The 25,824-nt window shown below is 41.2% G+C and overlaps 1 protein-coding gene across 1 annotated transcript in view; it reads left to right on the top strand.

The window, feature by feature from the left end:
* The window catches only part of vps13b (vacuolar protein sorting 13 homolog B), a 297,430-nt gene that overhangs the window by 189,583 nt on the left and 82,023 nt on the right, over positions 1 to 25,824 (top strand). Inside the window, exons 33-37 of the mRNA XM_083910541.1 lie at positions 3,634 to 3,760; positions 4,719 to 4,862; positions 19,866 to 20,204; positions 20,599 to 21,013; positions 21,091 to 21,228. Of these exons, the coding sequence (XP_083766667.1) occupies positions 3,634 to 3,760; positions 4,719 to 4,862; positions 19,866 to 20,204; positions 20,599 to 21,013; positions 21,091 to 21,228 (1,163 nt within the window). The remainder of the gene's footprint in view (positions 1 to 3,633; positions 3,761 to 4,718; positions 4,863 to 19,865; positions 20,205 to 20,598; positions 21,014 to 21,090; positions 21,229 to 25,824) is intronic.

Genomic DNA, 25,824 nt, shown 5'->3' on the forward strand with positions numbered 1-25,824 from the left:
TATCACTCAACTCCACTTGGAAGACCATGTTTCTCTGTCATCAGCCTCAGGCTTTTAAGAGGCTGTTGGTTGCTGTCTAGGCTGTTAGTCATTTGACCTTCGTAATCTAAATCTGCTCACTGATGTGTTTTTGCAGCATTATACTGCATAGAACGTGTGATTATTTGAAGCCATGGTTGCTTGGCTCATGTAACCTCATGTTATGATGTCATCAGCAGGTCAAACCATGCATATTTTCAGCATTTTGTGCAGACATATGGTTCCCAGTCACTGCATTCTGATAATTTACGAGTACAGCATGTCATCTTATGCAAGTGTATGGTTGTTATTATCCTGATTTTTGATTGTCATTGGACAACAGTTGAGTTTTACGAACTTGAATAGCATTGCTGCGAGTATAAATCATTGCACCTCTTGTCAGGTGCTGTTTGTTTGATCCGCTGTGTATATGCCATAATTTATCTCATCAGTCTTAATGTGGGAGCAACATGCAGTTATTGAGTTAGCTCCCTATCATGGAGCCTTCATGCACAGTCATAATTACAAACCCTGTCATTTTTTTTTTTTTTTTTATAGACTCGGGAGCTAAAACAAGCATGAGTGTAACAGCCTGTTTGGCCCCACATCCTTTTTTCCCACTCATGTTTTGGGAGGGAACAGGCCCAAAACTCACAGAATCACAGGCAAAGAGTCCAGATTTGTTCCCTGTCAACTAAAAATAAGCCTCGTGGAAGAATGTTGTACAAAATCAACATGGGCCTGATTGAGACTGAGAGCTTTCAGGTCATCGGAGCGCAGAGGCTGGCTGAGATACTCACACCTTTCACACACACAGAGCCACACTCGAGTGCACTGTAATGTGCATGCACACAAAACCATTCATATTCATTATGAACACTATTTTCTTGTTGTACACACACACATACACACTTGCACACACTGATAGTGTTTGGAGGTCTGCCAGGAAAACAGACTGCTGCTGTTGCTGGTGATACTAATGCCGAGCCCTCAGCTCTCAGGCTGCAATAAGATCCTTTATTGTGACAACCACTCAAGATTTATTTAAAGGAGACTCCATTCTTTCAGTCATTTTTTTCTGGTTGGGGGTCTAGCTACTGTGGACTTTTTTAGTAAAGACAAACAAAGTAAAAAAAATGCAAGTTGGTCAGCCTTTGGATCATCCAAATGTTAAAGTGGATTGTGTACTACATTAAAAAAAATGAGACCCAAGTGCCTCAGAAGTTAATAGAAAATAAGAAATGCTTTCTTAAATCTTTCTAATAGCTGACGTGGACCATAGGTTGGTTCTAAGCTCTTCCTGCTGAGTCCAGCAAGTCTGACAAGCATGTATGACTAAAGGGCTACTGAGGCTTTAAACCTCTTTCATCCTTTCTTTGTTGCTGTCAGTTTCTCTCTGTCGTTGAGAACATGGCTGCACAGTGCCAAGGCCACACATTCTGAATTGCTTTTCAGAAGAACCAACCCTTCATTGATAGATTTTAGATTAAATCATAGATTTTAATTTGTGTTTAAAATGTGATTATAGGATGACTTCAACAGGTACTTTTGGACTCAAGTGATCAATACAGTATGATACTGGAACGGACGCTTTCACTGAGACTTGTTGCTTGTGTAGAGTTGTATAGTGATTCATTATATAATAATCAGATATGTCTTTAGACACAATCAATGAATCACTTTATGTCCAAATCATTTACATTCATTCACACCTTTCAGCTAGTAAATTATCTGTTGTTGAGGTTTGTGATTTTATCCCCAAAGCTCAGTTTTAGCTTACAAAAAATAATTTAATGTGACTGCTGTTGACTCTCCGTGCCATGAACAGCACTCGAGGCCCCGTTGGAAAATGTGCTTTTCTGCAGTACTGTATGCTGCACTCTATACTCCAGCCTCAGTCACCACCAACCTAGTCACAAATGAATATGTGATTTAGAATGTTCCAACACACTGAGGAAAGCAGAGTCAAGTTCACAGCTTTACTTGTCGGTTGCAATCACCAGCAGAAATACACCACCTTGGTTGCAATTAGTTTTGACATGCACCACTTCCAAAGTTCGCACCTTTCCCTCATTGCCTACATTGATACCTCCTATCCGCCCCCACCCCCCTTGGCCCAGCTTTGAATTTGAGGCATGTTCACGCTGCAGTTTTTTGGGATCATTTCCAGTAGTTGCGGATCTGCAGTGGCCTCAGTTGGCTTCCTGAGGTTTTGCGAGGAAATTCCAGCACCGTGGATCCACTGACAGGATCTGTCCTAGTCACAGTGTGTAGTTGCCGGTGAGGAAAGACCCTGTGTCAGGGAGCTGTGAACTCTCTCATCTTTTCTCCTGTCAGCTACGTGGTGCAGGCCTCTCTCTTCTTTATCTGCACCCCTGATATTTCCACTCACTGCACACACTGTAGCTTTACATGAAAGAGAAATCATTCTTTCCATCTTTTGTTGTTTTTTTTGTTCCACACCCATTCAAAGGTGCATGCACACAGGCACACAGAGTTCTGCGGCCTAGTCAGAGGCCCCCATGTTACTGGTAAACCGAGACTCGCACCTCTGAGCCTTGCTGGTGAATGATAGCACCTGTCCGCTGCAACAAGACACTTGTTGTTTCACTTCATGTCTGAGGAGAGATTAGCCAACACCAATTGGCCTCACAGATCATTTGGCCTCAGAATTAGGCCTCCTTCAAGCACTCTACGTAGAGAAATGTGACAGAAAATAATCCCTTAAGGGCATTGGTAATGCACATTTGTGTAGCAGAAGTGAATATGATATTGGCTCTGGTTAAGTACTGTACTTTAGGCCACCTAGAAACAGGGCTTTTTTATAATCCTGGCCAACTATAAATATTGGAAGCTGTACCCCTTGATTGTTTTAATAGCAGCAGATGTGGCAATTAACACCACCTTATAAAGCCCACTTGTATATTTGTTTTACTGCTAACAAATGTTCCCACAAATATGACCTGATTGTGGGAATGAACATTAGTGAAATGGAGAAAGTTGATGTGAGAAGGTTTCAGTTTGATCTTATGTATACAATTTAGGGGTGTTCCCAAATGAAAGTTGTCAAATAACGACTCACTCGCTCTAAACCCTGTCCAAGCATGCACCTAAGATGTGATAGACCAATAAGACCAACATCTCTTATTTTGAGTTCAGCTCGTCATCCTACAGCTTTGAATTTGAAAAGCCAGTTTATATGTCTGCTTGTCAGCTAAGGATATAACAATTGCTCAGTTGTGAGAATTTTGTGGTTTTGTCTGTACTGTGTTGACTTGTCATTCTTTTGACAGATGGAACAGTCCTAGAAAGATTTTACAACCAGTAATCAAAACTGCGTATTAGTAAATAAAAATGGGTCGTTTATAGTTGCAGAATTTTATAGTAGTGTAATGCTACAACCACTGCAACATGAAGATTATAGACTTTAAAATGAAAACAATGACACAATTAATACTTTGTATTGTTTGTATATTATGTTCTTCAGATGTTGAAGAACTAGTCCTTTAGAATTTATTTGATTTTTAAGAAAATGAACATCATCATACTAGAGTTGGAATCGTATACTGGAGAATAACCCATTAACAGTTCAATCCTTTATCTTTCTCTGAACAGTATTAAGAGGCACCAGGAGCGCCGCGCTATCCTGACACCAATCCTTACAGAATTTTCTGTTCGAGTGACGGCAGCCCCAGCCATCATCTTCAGCAAGAACCTCTCTCCTGACATTGGACAGTCAGAGGTCAGTATATGCACAGCTTTTTATCCATTATTTCATTGTCGTCAAATAGTCTGAGATAATTTAATGCACTGTGACAAAATGAATGACAAGTCTTCCACAGGAGAAGGATTTTCTTAGAAATTCACTCTCAAAGTTAACATATGTCCTTCATATGCTTCATAGAAATCTCTTAATTACTTGTTTCTGAAATGTTGAACCCTTCGACCGTAACCTGTTAGTTGTGTTTGCAATCATTAAATTCCAACCCATCACTCATATGAAACTAGATTGGATGTCAGAAGCATATATGGTTCTGAGGATACAGTAACTTTCTCATTAGGAATCCCTCAGCCAGTTTGCCATGTAACAGAGGCTTTTGACCTGCAGAGTTCAAACCTTTCTGCTTATACAGCTGATGTTTTCTGGCACAGCTGTCGGAGACTTCCTGCCTCTTTGATGCTTTGTCCGACCACGCTAAAGTGCCCCTTGACAATGCATAACAGCTAATCCATAGTTTGCACTAACACACGTACCCACACACACGCACACTGTTTTGTGCAGCTATTCTTCTCAGGACACTGCGTTTACTTCTATTCATCTGGACAGCCTAAACAAAGCATTATTCCTAACCTTAACCATAATGCCTGGTTAATGCCTAACCACTAACCTCAACCACTATTCAAATATCAGCCTGAAACTTAATTGTTTAGTAAATGTCAAACTCCCGTAAACTGCCGTAACATAATCCTATAAAATGTTTTAACGTAAAAGGAAGAGAGAAAGAAGGGAACAACTGAGTTAAAAGGAACAAGAGCGTTAGAAGGTAAATAGACTAAGTAAATGCATACAAGTAAAAAGTGAGCGGTGCATGACTTCAAAAACAAAATCCTGATGTGTCACTGAATGCTTTTCTTGCTTCCTCTACTCCCCCCCTCTCTCTTTTCCATCTCTCCCTGCACTATCTCCTTCATCTCTCTAGGAGGTGGTGGTGTGTGGTCACTCTCTGGAGGTGAACATGACCAGCAGCCTCGATTTCTTCCTCAGCGTTGGCCAGGTGAAGCTCTTACAGCAGCTTCTGAAAGACAACATGGTGGGGACGGATACAACCGAGAAAAGTGCTGAGGTAAATACTGCAGTAAATAAATAGCAGAACGTGTGTTGTATGACGTGTGTTATAAAACAAACCTTTTTGCTTCCTTTGCATCACAGTATTTATACATAAACATGAAGAAACAGCTCTAAAACCACCTAGAACCACCATTCTAATATGAATCATTTGATAATGGCTTGATACATTTTTGCCCAAAAGTCCACCAGGACTCTTCTGTTCTGTATACACTGCCCCTAACTATGGCCCCTGACTATTTTGGGGTGAATGTAACATTTAAATATTTACTCACTCAGAGCAATGTGGTTCTCTAATGTGGCCTTAGTTTACTGCTCTCTGCTCAACTGCAGCTTTCAGGACCCTTCCTATATTGTTTACAGGGACAGGCGCCATTTGCCCCGTCTCATCACTTAATAAAGCTTTCTAATGGAACACAATATAAAAATATTTACCATCTGTGGTGAGGATAGGAGTCAGAGAGGAGTGCAGGGGACAGAAGGAGAGAAGAGGAAGGTGAATGGAGTGAAATTAAGAGAGTTACTGGTCAATTTACGGTTATCTCTGCTTGGGATTCTTCACAGAATGATGTGTGCACTGACGTGTAATGGCCACATCAGAGGACTCAGATCCCGTTAAGCAGTGGCAGGCAAACAGTGGCCTCTGGGCCTCAACTGGCCCTGCAAAAAAAGAAGAAGTTCACCACAGTGAAAGCTGAAATTTCTTTTCCTAGTTTGCAATTAAAGACAGCAATTTGCACCTCAAACACAAAGACTGAGAGTCTGGTAATAACAGCCTGTTACTTTTTTCTTTTTTCTTTTCTAAAGCCACAGCATCAGTTGCTTAGCTCTCACTCTGTAATGATAAAATAAAATAAAATAGCAATTTGGATACAATTCTTAAACTCAAATGAAATCAAAATTCTCCACAGAAACATTATAGTTTATACACTTCTAAAGTCATGGAGACCTATATGTTCTAATGGTTTGTTGATTTCTTTTATTCATTCATTTATAAAGTCAGTCTTAAGGAGGTGGCTGCGGTGCATCTGGTCTTGATTTTCAGCGATCTCTGAGCCCTCACCCTGACTTGTAATGATTCATGGCTTGATTCTGTTGAGGTGCAGCTAACGGCTGCAGAGGGTTCATCCAGGTTTAAGGCAGGATGAGGAACTTCATCAGTTATTCTGGGAGGTCCACTGGCAATGGCTTTTCTTAAAACGGGTTTTACTCCATTTAAGAAAGGTCATTTTGATTGGACTGAGTTGTTTTTTTCTGTATAGAGCGCACTTTTCCTTTCTTCCAAGCAAAAGGTATTTCACATGTGCGGAGGAGCTGGGGTGAAGGGTGTTGCCCAAAGGCACTGTGACAGTCGCTCCAGACTTCAGCCTAGTCTCACAGGGAATAGGTATTGTGAATTTCTTTTGCTATATCTGCATCTCACCACCATTTTTGATGCTTCAGTGTGATTAAATGAAAGTGGAATGACCTCAGATCTGAACATCCATCCACAGTTGGTGGTAGAGCTGGCCACAGTTGGTGGGAACGCTCTTGTTTCACTTTTTAAACTTTTATTATTTCATATTAGTTTCAGGTGCATTATACCATGTCCATTCAGTTTTATAGTAGTGCCATAAGAGAGTGTAACAGAATCATTAATACTGAGGTCAGCCAGTATGTGTCCTCACCTCGGCGCAGCTGCACAGCACAGAGGTTATGCAGAATAAACGTGGCTTGGCTTTTGAATTTTTAGGCTCTGTGTATAAGTATTTGTACCTCTATCTATCTCAGTGTCGTAAGTCTTTTGGCGACTGCATCTGTCCGGCAGTAGTGAGGTCAGTGTGAGTTAGACATGATTGGGTCTAGTGCATTCTGCTCTGCAGAAGCTTATTCTTCAAGCTGCAGAGCCCTCTAGTGGTGTTTTTTACTACAGCATTGAGTGGTTACATGGTTAGACATAGCTCCTGCGGGCAGCTTGCCTCACTGTCTGCCTTGCCAGCAGCCTGTTTTACCCCCTGCTAACGCATTTGACACATTGCCTTCAAGTAGTACAGTATGTTTGCTGAGTTTGAGTTTGAGGTAGGGACAGGTTGCAAATGATAATCCTAATGTTCAGATGTATTTCCATAGACAGTTCCCACAGTCTTACGATTTGGATGCGAAACATGTGTCTGTTTTTGTTTGTTTTTTCTTATACTTATAGCATTTGACAGTTTTGTTTGTACTTCCTTTATACACCCTGTTCAAAGGATTCAATTTAAAACAGGTCCCGGATCTTAACCATCTGGTGCAGAGGAATTGTTTTTGTTGTTGTGCTTCAATAAAGTATCTCAGCTCTCACACTCAGCACTGTCCCCAGTTAAAGTTTAAAAATTAAACCATGCCCCTTGCTCACTCTCTCTTAATTCCAAATCTTTTCTTCTCTTTTCTAAACTTTTTTTTCCTCGAGATTTTGAGAACATTCTGCGGGCCTTGAACAGATTCTGTGCAGATTTCATTGCCCCTCACAGCTGTGTTTTATTGTCTGGGTTAATGAATTTGTTTTGTAGGGACTTTTGGGTTCCCTGGCAGTGGTGAGGCAAGCCAGGCGCGTGGGCAATGTGTGCAAGATGTGTGTGATTTCAGTCATTTCTAGTCACTGAGCTGTACTTTATGGGGAATACGTAGTCATACACACACATTCATGACCCTGCCATATAGTATATATACAGCACTCGATTGTTGTTTCACACAATCCATTACATTCTGTTATCATTCATTGTAGCCAGTTGTCCACAGTTTATATGCACGTTTCCACTGAATGCATGACTGAGATGCAAAGTAAATGATTTCTGAGCAGTCCATGAGCTGATTTGTTGCTCTCTAAATCACTGCATTATTAGGATGTTTATCACAGCATTAGCCACAGTCTGTCAAAGTCTGACTACGATTTCTGTAGGTTTCGGTTGGTGATAATGGTGATAAGGTGAGGCAGCGTTCAGCAGCGTTCAGCAGCAGGAGGTCCCTCAGTCTGGGAGTTATGAATAGATGATAGAGCAGCTTCTTGGAGTCACTGTTCTTTCAATGGCACGGTCACCTGGCAACACAGTGTGTGTATACGTGCTTACACACACATGTCCACACACACATTCACATGCATATACGTTGTCCCCACATTCCCTGCATGGTAACGGTCTGCAGTCCTTTCTTTGAGAGCCAGCCCTGTAATACCGCTTTATGACCGAACAGCTGACGCGAGTGTCTGGTTGTGCGTTTGCATGCTGTGTCTCAGATCTGCTATGACGTTATTTGTTCTACAGGAAGAGTGAAAAAGAAATCATAGATTAAAAGCAGCTTCTCATTGCCTGGCTCTCATCTCTCTCTCTAATCACTAAACACTTCTTCCTCTACAAATATATCATTCTCTTATTTACCAGCTCAGTGCCAGCCATGTCTTTATGTAGATTTACAGTGAAAGTTTTTATTGTTGGCACCAATATCTGCTTGTTATTCAGTTGCCATAATGACAAGCTCCCACAGTATTTTAGTAAACTGGTAAGGAGCAGGAAGATAATTAAAAAAAAAAGAAGAAAATGTTTTCCTCATCTCTTTCTCTCTCTCCCTCTCTCCCTCTGTCCTCACACACACACACACACACACACACACACACACACACACATACACACACACACACACACACACACACACACACACACACACACACACACACACACAGAGGCAGCTCGGGTCAGCCATGTGCTAGTACCACAGTGTGAGAGGAAAATACCCTCTGGTTGCAGGGGAAGTCCCGCTCTGCTTCATCCTCCACCTCATCCTGGGATGATTACACGCATGGGAAACGGGGCTTTAGACTTCCTCCAACTCTCATGCACACACTCACGATGCCAGTGCGCACACACAAACACACACTGAGCTCGTACCCAGGTCCCGGACAAAGTATCCGGCATCACAGGAAACTCTGAATTAAGGTGTTTTTAGTGAACACAAATGGTTAAAGAACACTCACTCACCTGCCTTGTATCAATTTTTTTTCCTTTTTCCATCACCAGTAAAACCAGTGGACTTTATCTGGTTACGTGAAACTCTGTCTGCAGCCACTTTTTCTTTCCTTCTTGATCCATCTCATCATTCACTCCTTCTTTCATTCATCTGTTTTTGACAAAACTCCTGGTTGGAAAAGTTTAACTAGTGACTGACAGTGGAGAGGCTTCCTCCTCTGGAGGCACATATAGTTTGACAGTGTGCGGGTTATGATATAATTGCACTATTATATCTTTGTCTGCTCTTTGTCCCGTTCTGAGGAGGCACACAGGGCGCACGCTCATGCAAAGCTGGTGTAAAGCAGCATTTAGACTTAGCGGGTTCGAGTGCTCGCCAAGATGAACTAATGTGAGAAGTGGATTTACAGTAGGCACAACAAATCTGGTCAGTAGCTGATTTGGTTTGTAAGTGGGTTTGGACTGCACTTTATAAGTTATTAGTGGGGCGGAGGCAGTGTTTTACTGATGCATGTCGTTTTTGTGTATAACATTCACACAACCACAATGAGCTGCAGTTTAATGTGTTTGGACAGTAAAGGCTCCATTTTTTTTAGTGTTCTTGTTTGCTATGTTTTAAATCTATCTTTTACAGAAAATGATGAGAAACCACAGCTTAGCAGATAAAAAAAGCAATACTGTCAGCAAAGAGGCCACATGTGGCCCTGGCTTAACCCTTCTGGACGACTGCTAAATAAAATAGAAATACAAACTTCTGCACCTCAGTCTGTCATCCAAATGCTACTAATTGTTAACATTGTGGGAGCTTAGTGACCTGTTCTGCTCTTTTGTATTACAATTTAGCTCTCATTTGTGTGGACGCATCAGCCAGAATCCTGAAAGCACATAAAATAGCTTATCTAAGCCTCAGTGTTTTTGACAAGCTTGGCTCAGTTAAGGCAAAAATCCTCAACATTATACTGTATATTTAAAGTAAACCTTTTCCAAGGCCGCTCCTCTTTGTGATGAGTGTTTTATATTGTTTTGTAGTCGTTGAGCTTTGAGAACTGAAGTTTCTCTCTTGACTTCTGATCTTGTCAGGACAGTGAGGTGTCAGAGGAGCACTTATGCGCTCTGCTGGCCAACAGAAATAGGGAGACGTTGGATGAGAATGAAAAGGGCAGACGGACACGGGAGACAGCTTGTGAAAGGATGGACAACTGACAGAATGCAAAAGGGTAAAACAGTGGAGAAATGTGAAGAGATGAGACGTGACACAGTGAGAAAGAAAGTCTGAATTGGGGGTTTGCTTTGATTTCTGGCTCTGTGTAAAGTATTTGTCCATAAATGAAGGAGCTGACATTCCAGAAGGGTCAGCTCTTAACCAGTCGGCCTGGCTATTAACCCTCTCTCAGGGCCAGATCCCTTTCACCCTGACCTCTTTCCATCCTGTGGAGCAGTATTTTCATTTGCCCTGTTGCTGTTAAGAGTAATAATAAATAAGGCTCCTTGCGTAGACATCTCCTTTTCCATTTTGGCTGCCTCACATTGGTTAAGTAAGCGTTGTTGTCTCAGCTTATCTTAAACATACATATTTTCATAGCCAATGTTCATCTCACTGCCCTTCTTTTGTTATGAAACCGTATCTTTTTTTCTTTCTTTCTTTTTCTGTTCATGTCTCACTGACCCTCCTGTGTGAATCAATTGCTAATTGACAGCCAGTCATAACAACTCACCTTCCCTGTTTATTCGCTGCACCACAACCAGGTTTCTCCACAAAGCATAACCGTGCCACATTCTTAAAGTGGCCCCTTGGAAACTCTGTCTATTTGAGATCAGTAGCAGCTGAATTTGCTCTGTCCTCAATCAGTTTTGGCAAAATTGGCGTGAAAACTCCCGATAAAATCACAAAGGTTGGAATTCTATTAGAGACGTGAAACAAACGGCGCCTTTGAGGAGAGGGGGCAGGCCCCCAACGTGAACCCTGGGATCGGGTGTCGACTCAGGTGAGGAGTCAGGAGTGCTCGCTTCCTCCCTCCCTCCCGCTCTCCCTCTCTCTCTCTCTGCCTGCAAAGGAAACAAGGTCACACACTCCAGGGACTAGTAAAAGCAGGTCACACCAGGCCAGCTTGTACAGTCACATAATGTACACACACCACAGTAGACTGGTTCAGTTAAAAAGCCCAGAATGTTTGTCTGAAGAGGTGAAAAGAGGAAACTGATTTATTTTACTGCACCTGTATAAGCAAGCGCCCACCTAGAATAACAGGTGATGTAGAGTATTGGGTTTTTACTCTTAAACTTGGATAGTGTAGTAAAAGCGTGCATGTGCGTGACTGAATGCCTGCATGTACTGTACCCGTGTGACGATGCCAGTGAACAGTAGCTATACTTTTTCATCTTAACGGTTTTCTCCTGAGTTTCTGCTCTCATTAAAAATAAAATAAAAACTAATTAACATTTTAAGTTTCCACTTGCCATCTCAATTGGAGCCACTGGGATTTAATTACGTGCAAAAGGAATCCTTTATTCAGAAATCAACAGAATTCTATATTATTATCAGCTATTTTGATATATTCATCAAACAATGGAGCAAAGTTTGCACTGAATGTTGTGATCAGTTTTATAAACTGAAAATATAAAATTGTATTTGAAATAATCAAGAGATCAATCAAATTACTACTACTACTACTATTACTGAGTATGACATGTTTTTAAGTGAGTATTTGAAAAACTAAAGCTATCTATGAACAGATTGGTGCTCGTAACTGGCCCTAAAACCAGACAATGCCTCGTAAACAGAAAGATAGCGTGTATCCGTATGAAATCCAATTCAAAAACATAGCTCAAATGTTTTGGATGGTTAAGAAATGGCTTTGATTTTATTCAGTTTGGAGCCACTCTAAAAGTTCAGGTGTTGATATCAAAGATCACTCGAGGACACGACATATTCCAACACATATTTCGACACTAAATTAGTTCTGTTTTTTAAATCAATTCTTGTTTAAAATTCAGTATTTTGAAATTCTAGCACTCCAGTCAGAACTTTCAAAGTGTTTGCTGCCTTTCAAACTATGCACCTAAATCCCACCATTGCTGTTAAGGGATGGGACTTTAAACAATCTTGTCTTAAAAAGTTTTTGTCCATGCACAAGTTCTTGTGGACAATGTAAAAGGGTTTAATTCTGCTATTTGCATTGTCCTTTACCCTTGTCCTCTGTGTCCCCTTATCAAGACTCCCCCTTCTAACCCAGATGAGAGGACAGGGGGTCTTGCATCATTCTCCTTTGAGAATTGAACATACAGCAAATAAGAGCCTTTGTTTCACTCAGTACTGGGAAAACATCCAGGCAGAAATTAAAGGAAGATTACTTCAGTCCTCCTCATCTAATTCCACCTCTCTCAATAGACACCAAGCCAGGATTGTTCTCCACACTGCTCTCTGAATTTGTGTGCGTGCACATGTTCTCTCAGTGGTGAATGTGCACACGCTCACAGTTGTCTATGTGCGCATGCCTATACAGGCTGGTATGCCTGCAAGGATATCTTTTTGAAACCATGAGCCTGTGTATGTGTGCGCATGCGCACTGGCTCCCTGGAGTGTGGGCTGATCACAGCAACATCACTCACAATCCTTACTTAGACCACCTGGGGTTCATCTGCACCTCCCAACCCTGCACCTCCCACCCCGTCCTCCTCCAAACAGCCTCATCTCACCTCAGGTCACCATTGTTTACCCTGCTGTTGCTGTTTCCCCATGACCTTGTTACTAAAGCAGAGAAAACAGACATGGCCGCCAGGCAGCGCAGGCACTTTCAGAAGACTCTCCATGACCTAATGAAATGCATCTCTGCAGCTTTTTGAAGTCTCTCAGACGTCTGCTTTGGTGAACTGCCGAGTCCATGCTGAAGACAATGCAGTTTGAAGTCTCTTTTGTTGTTTGTTTTTTCGAAGCATAATGCCAAAGCTAATGATGTTAAGTTGAAAGCTTGGATGAGTGATGTTGAGGGACAGGCTGAAACATGGTGATTATGCTGATGCGCAGCTTTTTTGCCGTAATATGTGTTTTCACTGTGAGCATGTTTGTGAGTTGCGATGTTGCCAAAACTCTCAAGCAAGTTTGCTTTTAGTTAGCCATGGCACAAAACCACTTTTTTATGTCTGATACTGATGCCGATATCACAGCCTTGAGTATCTACCGATATGATATCTCCCTGAAACAGACTTTTTACAAAATTACACCCATCTGTTTTACTTTTTTCTTCTTTTTTTCTCAAAATAACTCCACATATCTCACATGATCATTGCAGCATGGCAGGCATGCACATCCCTCATTCATAGTATGTTCACTTGATGTCGATGGCTCAAGTCTCCCCCTATAGCTTGTGCTTCGTGAAGCCTGTGCATGATATTTAGGATTTTACATTATTTATTTCTGATGGGTTACTTTGACCAATACTGGATCAGCTCATCCCAAAAAATCAAATCAAAAAATAGAGATTTAAAGTCATTGTGCAAATACAATGTTCTTCTAAAACATAACCAGTATCAGAATACACAGACTTTTCCACACCAACACTTTATGACTGTCATTGTTCAAAATCAAGCCCACCTCACACTTGGCATGAGCAAACACTGAATCCCGACTATCAGATTAGAAAATCACCTCCATACAAATCTCAGAACAGAGTAGAGGTAGCGTCAGTTAATGAAAGCCAGTTGTTCTTTGTCACATACACTTGGAAAGAAAGAAGATTGGATGAAGTTTGATGATGACTCTGCTGCTGTGGAAGCCAGGATCACTGTAATAAAGACAGACCCCAGGCTGCTCCTGTCTCTCATTCACTTTCACTTTTTTTTTCCTTGAGTGTCTTTTAATTTCACCATCTGGCTTTCATCTTAATTTAATCAGGTTGCAGGTGTCCAGTTATGTATGAGAGGGACTTGTACTAAGAAAGAACATATTTTTATCATATTTTTCCAAGTTCCGCTGTCTGGAATTAAACCAATCAGAACTTTTTTTTATATATAAAGAGTTATTTATCTTTTCACCCTGCTTTATTTACCGTATGGCTAATATCTATTGATGGAAGTATTTGGTGAGAAAGTCCATTCAGCGGCGTCCTCGTCCAGCCAAAAGATTATGTCGGAGGAGCAGTCGAAGTCTGTGTATCATTTCTGAATAGTTACATCATGGTGGTCAGGACACTTTTCTCCTGTGTTTGTTTTCGCTAACACGGTCATGGTATTAATCTAGGAATTGTCTTCTGGCATTTTTAAACACTTCCTTCAATGAGTAATACAACTACATTGCATCCTGCTTATACAAACAGCCAGTGTTTTTGTAGTGATAAGGGGTAATTCCTATGTGTCCTCACAGTGACCCCCCCCCCCCACCCCCCCAACTGAACTGGTGGATCAGAATCAGGGTTTTGGTCTAGATTGGTGGATCTGTTGACGACAACTGATGCAATGCATCTCCCGTTGAGCTGAAAGGGTGGTGTCTCTCATAACCTTTAAATCATTCTTGATTGCCAGAGATTAGGAGTGGGGCATAGTGGGTTTGGCACGCCTCTCCACGGGCCTATAGAGTCGTACTGGGAAGGCCTCTGTGTCAAATGCAATGTGTTGAGCACAACACTCCAGCCTGCTAAATGTCAGTGCTCTGGATACAATTCTGTTTTACTAAGCAAAGGCAATCTGCATTTTCTTTGTGCCAAAATATTTGTAAGTAAACTAATGTCGTGTGCAGGCGTAGGAGAAAACAGGTTTGAAGTTCAATCAATTATAAAGTCTTTGGCCTCCACGTCTTCCAGAGCCAGGTTTTTGTTGAGCAGAATACTGTAGTTCCCCATATGGACAACATTAACTCACTCTTTTTACAATTTTTCTTTTCATTCTCCAGCCTTTATCATTTTGCATCTCTGTGTTTGAGCCAGGGCTTTTCCAAACCATAAAGCAGCAGAAAACGGAAGATCATCATCTCTGCATTCATGATCTCGTTTGTTCTTCTGTCCATTGTTTTTGTGGAGGTGTTTTACAGTGTTTTCCTCTATTTACACCGGCCATGTCATTCTCAGTCTTCTCCTCTTCTTCTTTATTAAGTCTTTCCGGAAAGGAAAGGATTTAAACTGACCCAATGCTTTAGGAATGTAAACATGCATAAATTATTATTGTCACCGCGATGTTTGCTTCTCCCCGTATGTCACGCGGCTTCAGGGTAATAAGAATTTCTGACATGTTAGGCAACATTTTCTCACATTGTTATTTCTCCTATCCTGTCCAAATCACAAATAGGAGGAGGAGGGCACAAGGGAGAGATGTTTGGGGGCCCAGAGAGGTCAAGATATTTTGGATATTGCCTCTTATGCTTATTTGAGAAACACCCAGAAGTAGTAAACCATCCAACCATCCAGTAAGTATTACTGCGTGGAAGGAGTCTGTTAAAATGGCCCCACTTGGCACACAGAGTACACTGTGTTTAAAATACAGTTGACAGTCACTCTGAAGCACTTGACATCCATTTGCAAGCGCAGGTCACGACCTGCCGTCGCGTCTTTGTTGTGGTTCAGCTGAAGTGCATCGCAGGTTGCCTTTGTTATTGAAACAAAGTTGCAAGTATTAAATGGCTGCCTTTGATGTGCCTTTTTGTGACCGCTGTTGTGGCATACAAAGAGCAGTGACTTTGTATTATGAATGTCTTCCCCCCTCTGTTCTCCACAACCAAATGGGGGAATAAATTGTGGCCTTTATGGCGTTTGGTTATTATTGTTGTTATTATTTTTATTTTTTCTGCTTAACATGAGGCATTGCTGCATTGAGGTGTTCCTCCATCAGCACAAAGGCACAGAGGCCTGTTATCAGCTGTTTGGTTCTGGTAAACAATAATGGGTAGCACAGTGGAGGCCAAATCTGCCAACCTTGATGTTGTTAAGATACAGAAGTTCATTCAGGCTTCCTGCAGGCGAGAAGCTCAACTGAATAGTTCTGTCAAATATATTGAGTAATCTGACCTACCGTATTTTTCAATGGGAATTCTACAAGAGAACGTGGGAAATGTGCAGAAGGTGTCAACAAAGCTGTGCAGCTCACTTCACTGCCACTGCTTTCATGTAGTGCTACTAACTGCAGTTTGATTTCTCTCTATTGAAACTGTCATATTATCTATTCAAGCAAAAAAACAACCATATATTTTTCTACGAGGGGAACATTTTATGAGTTGACACCCAGAGATAGAAATGTACTACATGTGCTTAGATTTTCTATTTGGAAGAAAATATAAAATAGTTCAAAAATCTGTCTGTAATTTTGTTTCTGGCTCTCAGTGACAACTCTGTAATTCCCTAATCCTGTCAAGTCAGCAAACTTTAACGCTTAACACTCAGAATACCTTACATCACACAACCAACCTTTCCTTCCACCAGTTTATTATGTCACCCAAAGAGATTAGCGATGATGCTGTGCTGTTATATTTATCTATCCTGAGTCTGCATCTGTTTCTCTGATGCCTTGTTTATGCTAATTTGTATTTTGTCATGCAAATTATTATTTTCCCCTTTATTGACATATATAGTGAGCAGCACACATATTTGTAAGGTTCCTATTTCTCCTCTACCTTCAGTATAGTGACTAGACCTTTTATTTATATTATTTGATTGATTTTGTGCTCCTAAACCTGGCAGACTGGAAATGTTAATTATATGATTTAGCAGCATTCAAGGTTCACATGGTATATGTGGTTGTTAAATGGACTCTTTTGAAGGGAATAATAGTCACCTTTGCTACTTTGACTGTATTTATTATGGTCCTACCCTTGGATTTCCCTACCATTTTTAAAACATTTAGGTTGTCATGTTTCCTGATCACTAAACCTGAATTGCAACCTACTTTTCATTCATCTGGAAACAATCAGCTGCATATGTGGTATTCAGATGTAAAAGCTATGTTGTCATATTCAACTAGCTAGCCAGCACTGTAAACGGGTGGCATTTGGATGATGTGACATTTGCTTCCACATATTAGCTTCCTCTCGCCAAGCAGCTCTGAGTAACACTGACAGAAATAGGGGTCAGAAGTCATACAGATGCGCTCTGATATGATTGGCACTTGGGAGCTGCATGGTTTTACACTTTGGGGATTATCCTCCATTTTCCAGAATTTTCTGCCTAGAGACTCTGAGGGGATGACTTCATGACTGGCCGACTGGGGCAGGGGGGTTTTGTGTGTCTGTGTGTAGTCGCACGTTTATGATCACAATCTACCAAGTCCAGAGACAGATTGCATTGGGATCTGGAAACAGCGCTTCAGTGCAACAATTATATAATATAATAGAAAGTAATAGTAGGAAAAGGGGGATTTCTGCTGGGACTATGCCTGTAGTTGGAGTAAATGTTTGTATTCTAAATTTATTGCCCTCTGTCAGTGAATAAATTGGCAAAAGGTTAAAGCAGTCTGTATAGACCATGGAGCCATAGGTTTATGTTTTTTCCTGTATATTCTCTTATTCAAAGTGTAAGCACAGTGGAGTTTTAACTAAGTCCAGGAACACAGGGAATGATGCAGTTGTGTGCTTTAAAACTCTAGCTGAGATCAAACCCTGGGAATCCAACTGACTTCATGTGTGTTTATGTGTCCATGAATGTATTGATTGCATGTGTTGATTTAAACTATAAGAACTGTGCACTTGGGTATGTTTTTTCATTGTCTCTTTTCCTCTATACCCCCATTTGTGCTCCCCATTATCCCTTATTCCACTTGTAAGCACATCTATATATAGAACAAGAATTTGCTTAGGGGGCACTCTCTTAGTAGTGGTGGTTAAAAAGAAGACCGGGTATTTGCTGTAATTGTAAATGCATGTGTACAGACTAAGCTTGGGAAGAGGGACAGAGAAGCTTCAAGAGTATCTGGCAGTTTCTTCTGGCGCTTGCCCTTTCCCAGCTGCTGTGCAGCTTATTTGTCCCTTTCAACGTGGGGCGCTCCTCAGAGTGGACATTTTTCCTTTGCCAAGTACCTTTTTGAAATACCTCCTTACCTCAATACAAGTTTTACCCGCTTAACACAACACACATGGAGACAGGTCCAAGCCCTTTTCTAGCCTTCTCTCCCCTCCCCATTGCTTGGAAAATCTTACATTTCTACAGCAAAGGAGTGCACACATCCTGTCCTCATTAGGAGGCAATTCTATAGAAGCCCCACACATGAGCCAGGCCGAACAGAACGGGCGGGCAGGCATGCCGCGATGTTTTATATGGCTCTTGTTCTTAGCCTTTGATGACACTGTTTAGAATAGGAAATATCTAATAAGTCAAGTATTCTGTCTAATGTCCTGCCAGTGGGTTTAGTATTTGCCTGGAGGTCTTGAAACACTATCTCCACCACTGCAATAATATACATTTAAAATTCTCATGGAGAGGGCGGGCGGCGCGATGTAGAGAGAGAGAGAGGGGGCATCTGAGAGAACATGTTATAATAGTTACCATGTGCATGTTGGGGAAGACAAGGGTGGGATATGATGGTACACACCTTTGTTCTTTTGAAAACTCTCTCTGTTTTTTAATCGTTTCATTTATCATAATTATGTTTCCAAAGGCAGCAGTAGCTAATTGGAAGTGACATTGAATCCTTTAAGACAGACGAGACATAGGGTAAAGCCCATAATAGTAGAGCAACAATGTTGTAAAAGGTATTGGAAAAGGATAATGACAATGATGATATACTGAAGATATTTTATTTATGATATACTTATCAAGCATGATGTAGCAATTATATGACTGCTCATTTCATTGAAGCAGTTGGATTAACAGAATCTTTTTTCATGTCAACACGACTTCTTCCTCCTTCTTTTTCTTCCTCTTCTTCTTCTTTTAATCTTGCTTCCTCTCCCTCCTTCACTACTTTTGTGGTGTTGTTTTGAAGTGGCTGTTTCTTAGCATTGACGAAATAATCCCCATGTATTGGGAAACTTTTGGAAATTAAAAGCTTCTGTTTATCATTTTGCACAAATGTGTCAGTTCTGCATAAACACGCAGCAATGAATATTAGCAATTTAAATGTCTGTTTCCTGTCCCATGGGAATCAGTGGCAGCTTCTTAATAGTCTTGACAATGGCGTGCTTCAGTAGCCGATTAAAGAGTTCTATTTTGATAGTTGAAACTAAGCAACCTACTCACATTGATTTATAGCATCTGTCCCTAAAAGCCTTTTATTGCCACAACGGCTGGAAGTCTCCTGATATCTGTTAGTTGGAGCCAAGCATAAAATCTCAGCTGCTTTATACACAATACCACAGTCAGTGGATGAAACAATTCGATTTGCTGGGGTGAGGCCCTTTTGTAAAGACGTTTCCAATATTGCAAGAAGTGCAAAATGATTTTTAGACCACAGAAAAAGTCCCAGAGCATGCCTTTAATGTCTCTGTGGTTATGTGATGCTCTCCTTCTTTGGTCAATTTGTCCATGGTCTCAATCAAACAAGTTATTTGGTTTGTCCTCTTGTAAAGCCTAAATCCAAACTAGAAACATTTTTCCTCTCAAAGAAGAGGAAGAAATGCTTTCATCCATTTTTATTTTATACTCCTTACCCCCTTCTGTAATCCGAACAACACATATTGGTTTGGTTTGAGACAAAGCAGTTTGTTTTAATGCAAATTGAATTCCTATGTTTGTCTTGGAGATGTTGCACTTTTCTTTAGTCACACAGGTAGCAGGTATTTGTGCACATGTGTGCATATATTCACATGTGTTTGATAAGCACACAAATTAGCTTGTTGATGAGTATAAATAATTGTCACATTTGCCATTCTGCCTACTTTTTCACTTGTGCTGTTGTAATTGATTAACATCTTTAGCTTATCTTTAGCTTACTAGTATGGAAACATGGCTCTTCCAGCAAGCTCAGACAGCAAGCAAAGCACTACTATGGCGACCTTGAGTATCTTGAAAGGCGTTAAATATAATGCATTATTATTATTATTATTATTATTATTACTGACTCAAATGCCCCAGTGTGAACATATCCTCACCTTTTGTTGTTTCTGTGAACAGGTGCGGCGACATGAGCAGAAGCGTGGTAGTCGTGACCGAGCAACAGGTGTTGACTCCTCATCGCGTCACAGTGGAACTGGGCAGGACAGCGGCTTCGGCAGCGACAGCGCTCGCATCCGCATCGTCCAAATAGAGCAGCAGAGTGGAGCCAGCCACCACTGCATCGCTCGGCCCTCGTACAAGTCCACGATCACCAAGAACCTGAACTTCATCCCTTTCGACATTTTTCTCACTGCTAGCAGGCTGTCTGTCATGACCTATGACTGCTCCAGTTCCTCAACGACCCTTTCATCATCTTCTGACATCTCCTGCACACTGGAGAAGGAGGCTGGGGATAAGGTAAACAAAAATGTTCACATAGAAGCTCTCACGTGTGTCAAAATATTTAATTCTGTAAACAGTAGCAATCTGTGCCATTTATGAGAGCAAAACTTTCACGTCTCCAAGTACACCTTGGAAGTTTCAAGTCAATGTCATAAATGAGAGTTATATAATGTGGCTTGAGGGCTGAGCGTTTTTTCATACAATCTGAACTCTGAAATACTGATGTTTTATTCCATTTTATGTAAAAAAAAAGACTTCCCCCTCAGCTTGGATATAAAACTTTAAATACTTATAAAGGATCTTTATAATCCTGTCAAGTTACAATGGTCCAAAGGTCCCTAATAATATTTTATCTAAGTGATTCTATGCAAAATAAGGTTTCTCTCATTATCACTGTTGCATCTTCAAGGTGGGTAAAAGTGCCCTCAACCAGCCTGAGACCCTGCCCGAGTCTCCTCCAGCCCCTGCCTCTCCAACCCCAGAATCTGCCCCAGTTGCACAGGATTCCCTCGCTGGCCTGACAGCTGAGGACATCTTTAACAGCAACACATCCCAGCCAGCTTCCCCGCTACTGAGAGGTAGCCTGCTCTCCCTGAGTGGACTCCCAACCCCCAGTCGCTCCTCAGCTCGCCAAGCGCTGGGTGTGACCATAGTGAGACAGCCAGGGAGAAGAGGGGCCGGGGACCAGGTGTTGGAACCCCTCCTTTATCTCCAGGTGATGCAACCATCGGCTCTGCTCAGCTGCCACCATCGCAAGCAGAGGATGGAGTTGTCTGTATTTGATGTGGCCTTAAGAGGAGTAACTTCTGACTACAAGTGTCTAGGTAAGTACTTTATTCTCTTCAATGACATTACATGAGCTATATCAGCATATTTTGTTAAAATCAGTTAAAATTTCCAGACCCAGGAAAGACTCTGCCAGAATCCCTCGACTACAATGTGCTCTGGCTGCAGACAGTAGCAGGAGAGGTCGACAGTAAAACGGGCATTCCTCCCCCTCTGCTCTGCCTCCAGATCAAAGATTTCCTCAACGGACCAGGTGACGCTCAAACACACGCACACCCACACAGTGTTTCGTGCAACTTCTGTACACTCATGCTAACATGCCCGTTTACAACACGCAGCATTTGCTTCTCATTAAATCATACTTCAGAGGATACTGCTGTGTTCACTGCTGTGAAAGAGCAAAAGTAGAGTTCACACATTGGACAAACACACACCATAGGCAAACACGAAGCTTTTTCTTCTTCTTTTACTGTGTAATCGTTAAAGGCGTTTTAATGGCATCAGAAATGTTTTCTTTAGGAGGCCAAAGATATGGCTAATATTAGTCACTTTCAACAGCCTTTGTTGATTTACGTATGTGTGTGTGCGTAACACCATGTTCCCGAGGATTTTTCCTTTCACAGGGTGGGGTTTTCTATTTTTAGACTGATATGATATCCATATGAGTAGCTTTAAGCTAAGGTTAGTGACCTACAGGAGTGGCTGACATTTTACCCAAACAGATCTGCAATGAATAAAAGTGTGAGTGGGCTGCAATGAGAATACACAATCTTCTTATTCATATGAGGTTTCATGGAGTGTGTGTAGGTACAAGACATCCTTCAGAGTTCAGCTCCCTGAATCTAGCCAGCCAGATGTTGCAGAGGCATATACACCGACACTCAGCAACGGATATACTCTGACATATAGTCCATTTTTCCCTCCACATGCATCCAATCATGAACACATATTGCAAATGTATACACTTAGGAGCTCCAGGCTGGACACGAGGAGCCCCCTCGCCTACATGCTTCCCCGCTGTCAGCAGAGAGCCCTCAGCTGCTCTGTCCTTGTGTGATCACGCAACACAACCCAGCTATTTGTACAACACGGCAATCACACAATTCAACCTCACACCTCACAGCAATGTCCATCCAATCCTCATTCCAGACGATGGTGGCAGCCAAATTAAGGCAAGCACGATCTTTCTATGAGACATTCTGAATTTAAGTCAGGTTTTTGTTGTATGGCATAATCTTTGATTGGGATTTGTTGTTAACTTATAGTATTGGTAATATAAGGGAAGGAGATCGTTCATCAACATAATGAGCTTCTACTGACCTCTGATGTCCAAACAGCACTTTATCTACTATTCCCTGAGATTCCTGAGGGTTTGATTGTGCAACTTCATATCATTTATTATTAAGAGGGATCACTACCTGTCATGTCTCCAAAGATAATTTGAGTTACGTTGTCACATCTGATCCTGGTATGCAGTTCAAGTACAGATGCAATTACAGTCAGGTGTTTCCCTTGAACTAGTAAAGAGCAGAGCTGCCCCTGTCTGTATGATAACTTCCCGTATAATCACACTCATTCATTCTCCCCACATGTTCACAGAATACACACCCAATACACACACACATAATACATAGTCCTCCTCCCACTCTCCCCCTCCCCAAATGACTCACACACAGAACCCAGACACAGTGTGAGGTTGCCCCAGGTCAGGCTCTGGTGGAAATATGTAGGACTGACCACACATGCTACTGGTCCCCCATCACCCACACACACACATGCAACTGTCTTGTGTTGTTGTTGTTTAGTTTGAACACTGTCTGTAGGGAATAATTGAGATTAAGGGAGGGAAAGGAAGAAATTACAAACCTCAGGATGAATTGGTGCAGTGATGCTCGCAGTGATGGAATAATATACTCAATTGCTATTGTTTACACAGTTTATGGAGATAAACAAGAATCACTTTCAAGCGTGAAACTTTCATGAGACTTAAATGAAGCTTCACTTTCAGCAGAAAGATTGTTTCATCCTGAGCTGGAGAGACAAGTTTTGATTCCTCTGCCGAGTGGAGTCAATGTGGATTCACCTGTTTTGAATATTAAAGAAAAAAGGGCAAGGAAGAATAAGTATAATAGGTATTTTATTTGTCTGTTACATGTTATTTACTGATTTACTGAGATGATCGCTCACTGTCTGTTCGTGCTGCGATGTGTGTGTATCATGTCTGGCTGTTCTTCTTCGATTCAACACTGCTTCACATTTGATTTATTTCTTTGAGGCGCAAACAGAGAGCAGACATGAGCCATGAGGCCATGTCTTGTTGTGTGTTTACAGCAATGTGCTCGCAATTTCAGCAGCATTTACTCTGCAAGACCAATCAAACTTGCCCTCCCAAGGATGCTGAGTGGGAAACATTTTGAACATGTGTATAGTACTGTAAAGTGGATGCTGTTTCAGCACTGACCAAATGCTCATCACACACACATTAGCGTATATACTGCTAATGCAGATACAGACAGGAGGCCAGATCCTTTTTTTTTATTATCCAGAGCCAAGAGGGTTCAAGGCTTTCAGCAAGCACACACATGAGGAAGGCCAAGCTGAGATTGTTTTTTCCAACATGAGCAGAATTCACTGATTGACCAGTGCAAACAAACGAAAACACACACACACGAAAACACACACACACACACACACACACACACACACACACACACACACACACACACACTTCATTCTCATCTTTCTTACTCGGTTCCAGTCTGGAACAGGGTCAGTGAACAAGTCCAGAGGTAACTGCTACCACTTGGAGATGAGAGCTCATCCAAGCCCTCCGCAGAGAAGCAGCAGGTGATAGATTAGCTAGAACAAATTGGAACCATTACTCTCCCATGTCCCTGGCTCCCATCAAGCTATGATTTTCTAGAAATGTTGTCAGTTACTGTATACAAGCGTGTGCCCCTCCGAACCTGACCAGAACCGCTCTAATTTGAGTCAGATGGCATCTGAGGTGCATGTCACTGGCCTTACTTGGTATGAGCCTTTTTTTTTTTTTTTTAACAGTGGGATTCTACAGATTTACCTCAAAGAATTGTTGGCACTTACAAACACAGACATCCACACATACACATGGGCCCTGTGTAATCTGAGTCATTGCCACCTGTGTCTGACTCGCTGCCATCAAGAGTCGAGCGTAAAAAAGTCAGCTCAAGGAATCAAGTGGATTGGGAATAAAAACAACACAACACACACACACATTCCTGACACCAGGTTCAAAGTGGGGTTGGCTTCATATATGACCTTGCCAAAAAGGCACAGTAACCTGGGTAATAAGCATAGTTGATCCCCCCCCACCAGATATATGTGTGTGTGTGTGTGTGTGGTGTGTGCCTCTGTCAGACCTTGATCTCCCACTTTCTCCAGCGCTAATAGAGGCTGACACCTGAGAAGGGCCAGTCTATGATTCCGCCAGCCTGTTCACATTAGGACCTGTTCTGTAAGCTATATGAACATCAACAACACTACCTCTCAACCTCCAGGCTTCATGCTTGCTCCGTGCATAGGCCTTTCACTGGCAGGCTTCTTAAAACCCCCAAAGTCTTACAACTGAAGCTTAAATTTTCCAATAAAAACAGTTGTGTGTGTGAGTGCCACTGTTTGAAAAGCTCTCTTTTAAATGCACATTCTTGGCAATAAAACTAGTCCATGTTTGCCTATGTTTTAAAAAAAAAAAAAAAAAAAACTCAACTGTTTGCCCTTTTAAAGAATAACAGGAACATTTTAACCTTCAACCTTTAATATGTTTGGACATTTTAATTTGTATTTTTCCTATTGTTTTTTTTCAGTTATAGTCTAAAAGATGTGTAGTAGTGTTTGCTGAACAGCTATGTTTCACTATAAACACAATATTTTGCATTTTGCAAAAAATAGTCCATTATGACCTGTAAAAACCTTTTTTTTTCCTCTTGTGAGGTTTTAGTTTCCTATTTTAATGTGTCCTTAGCCTGGATAGTGAAACCACATGAAACATATACTTGCATCAGCTCTAGAGACACCTAAAGACATGATTTCATTTGAATTCTGCAAAAGATTCACTTTTTGTTATTGCTCCAGTGCAGTAATAATGTTGCTCCACTGGCTTATACAGTCGGGGAGAAACTGTCCGGCTGCTTCTTCCTCTCCACTCTCCTCCATGGAGAGTTCGCACAACTTGAAATACATAAACAATTCAACCCATCATTTAACTATGCAAAGGTGAAAACAGTTTCCTTTTAACTTATTTGTTAGTATCTTGGGGAATTCCTGAAATGTAAAGTAGTAAGTGTGTCAATCATTTCAAATGCACCATGTAACATGTCTGTGGTCAAGTCATTGGAAACAGTATGATTTTTATGATTTAATGAAGCCACAATGTAATGTGCTTAATTCTTTTTCCTATTCATTATAAAGGATGTCAGCGAAATGGTTTTGGGAAACAGACAAACTATTTTGATGGAAATTGTAATATCCTTCCTTGCACCATGTGTAGTTAACAAGCAGTTAACCACAACATCTTGATGCATCATTTTTCTATTGTGCTCCAAGAATATAAAAGCTAGTGGTGTATTTCTTACCCATTACAAGCTTGACACATTTTTTTTTTTTTTTTTAAATAATCTGAATCTAGATCTGATACAAGTAAGAGACAGCTCCTAACGTCTCTGTATTTTTTATCATAATTCTTATAAACTCTATATTTGAATCTTTTTTTAACATAGAAACAGATGTAAGATGTAGCAGGGATGATTCCAGGTTGTGCAGAACAGAAGTGGTTCTTGACTTTTGTTTTTGTCACTGGGCCAACACAGGGTCA

Source organism: Microchirus variegatus (assembly GCF_963457635.1).
Source record: "Microchirus variegatus genome assembly, chromosome: 1".
Taxonomy (NCBI): Eukaryota; Metazoa; Chordata; class Actinopteri; order Pleuronectiformes; family Soleidae; genus Microchirus; species Microchirus variegatus.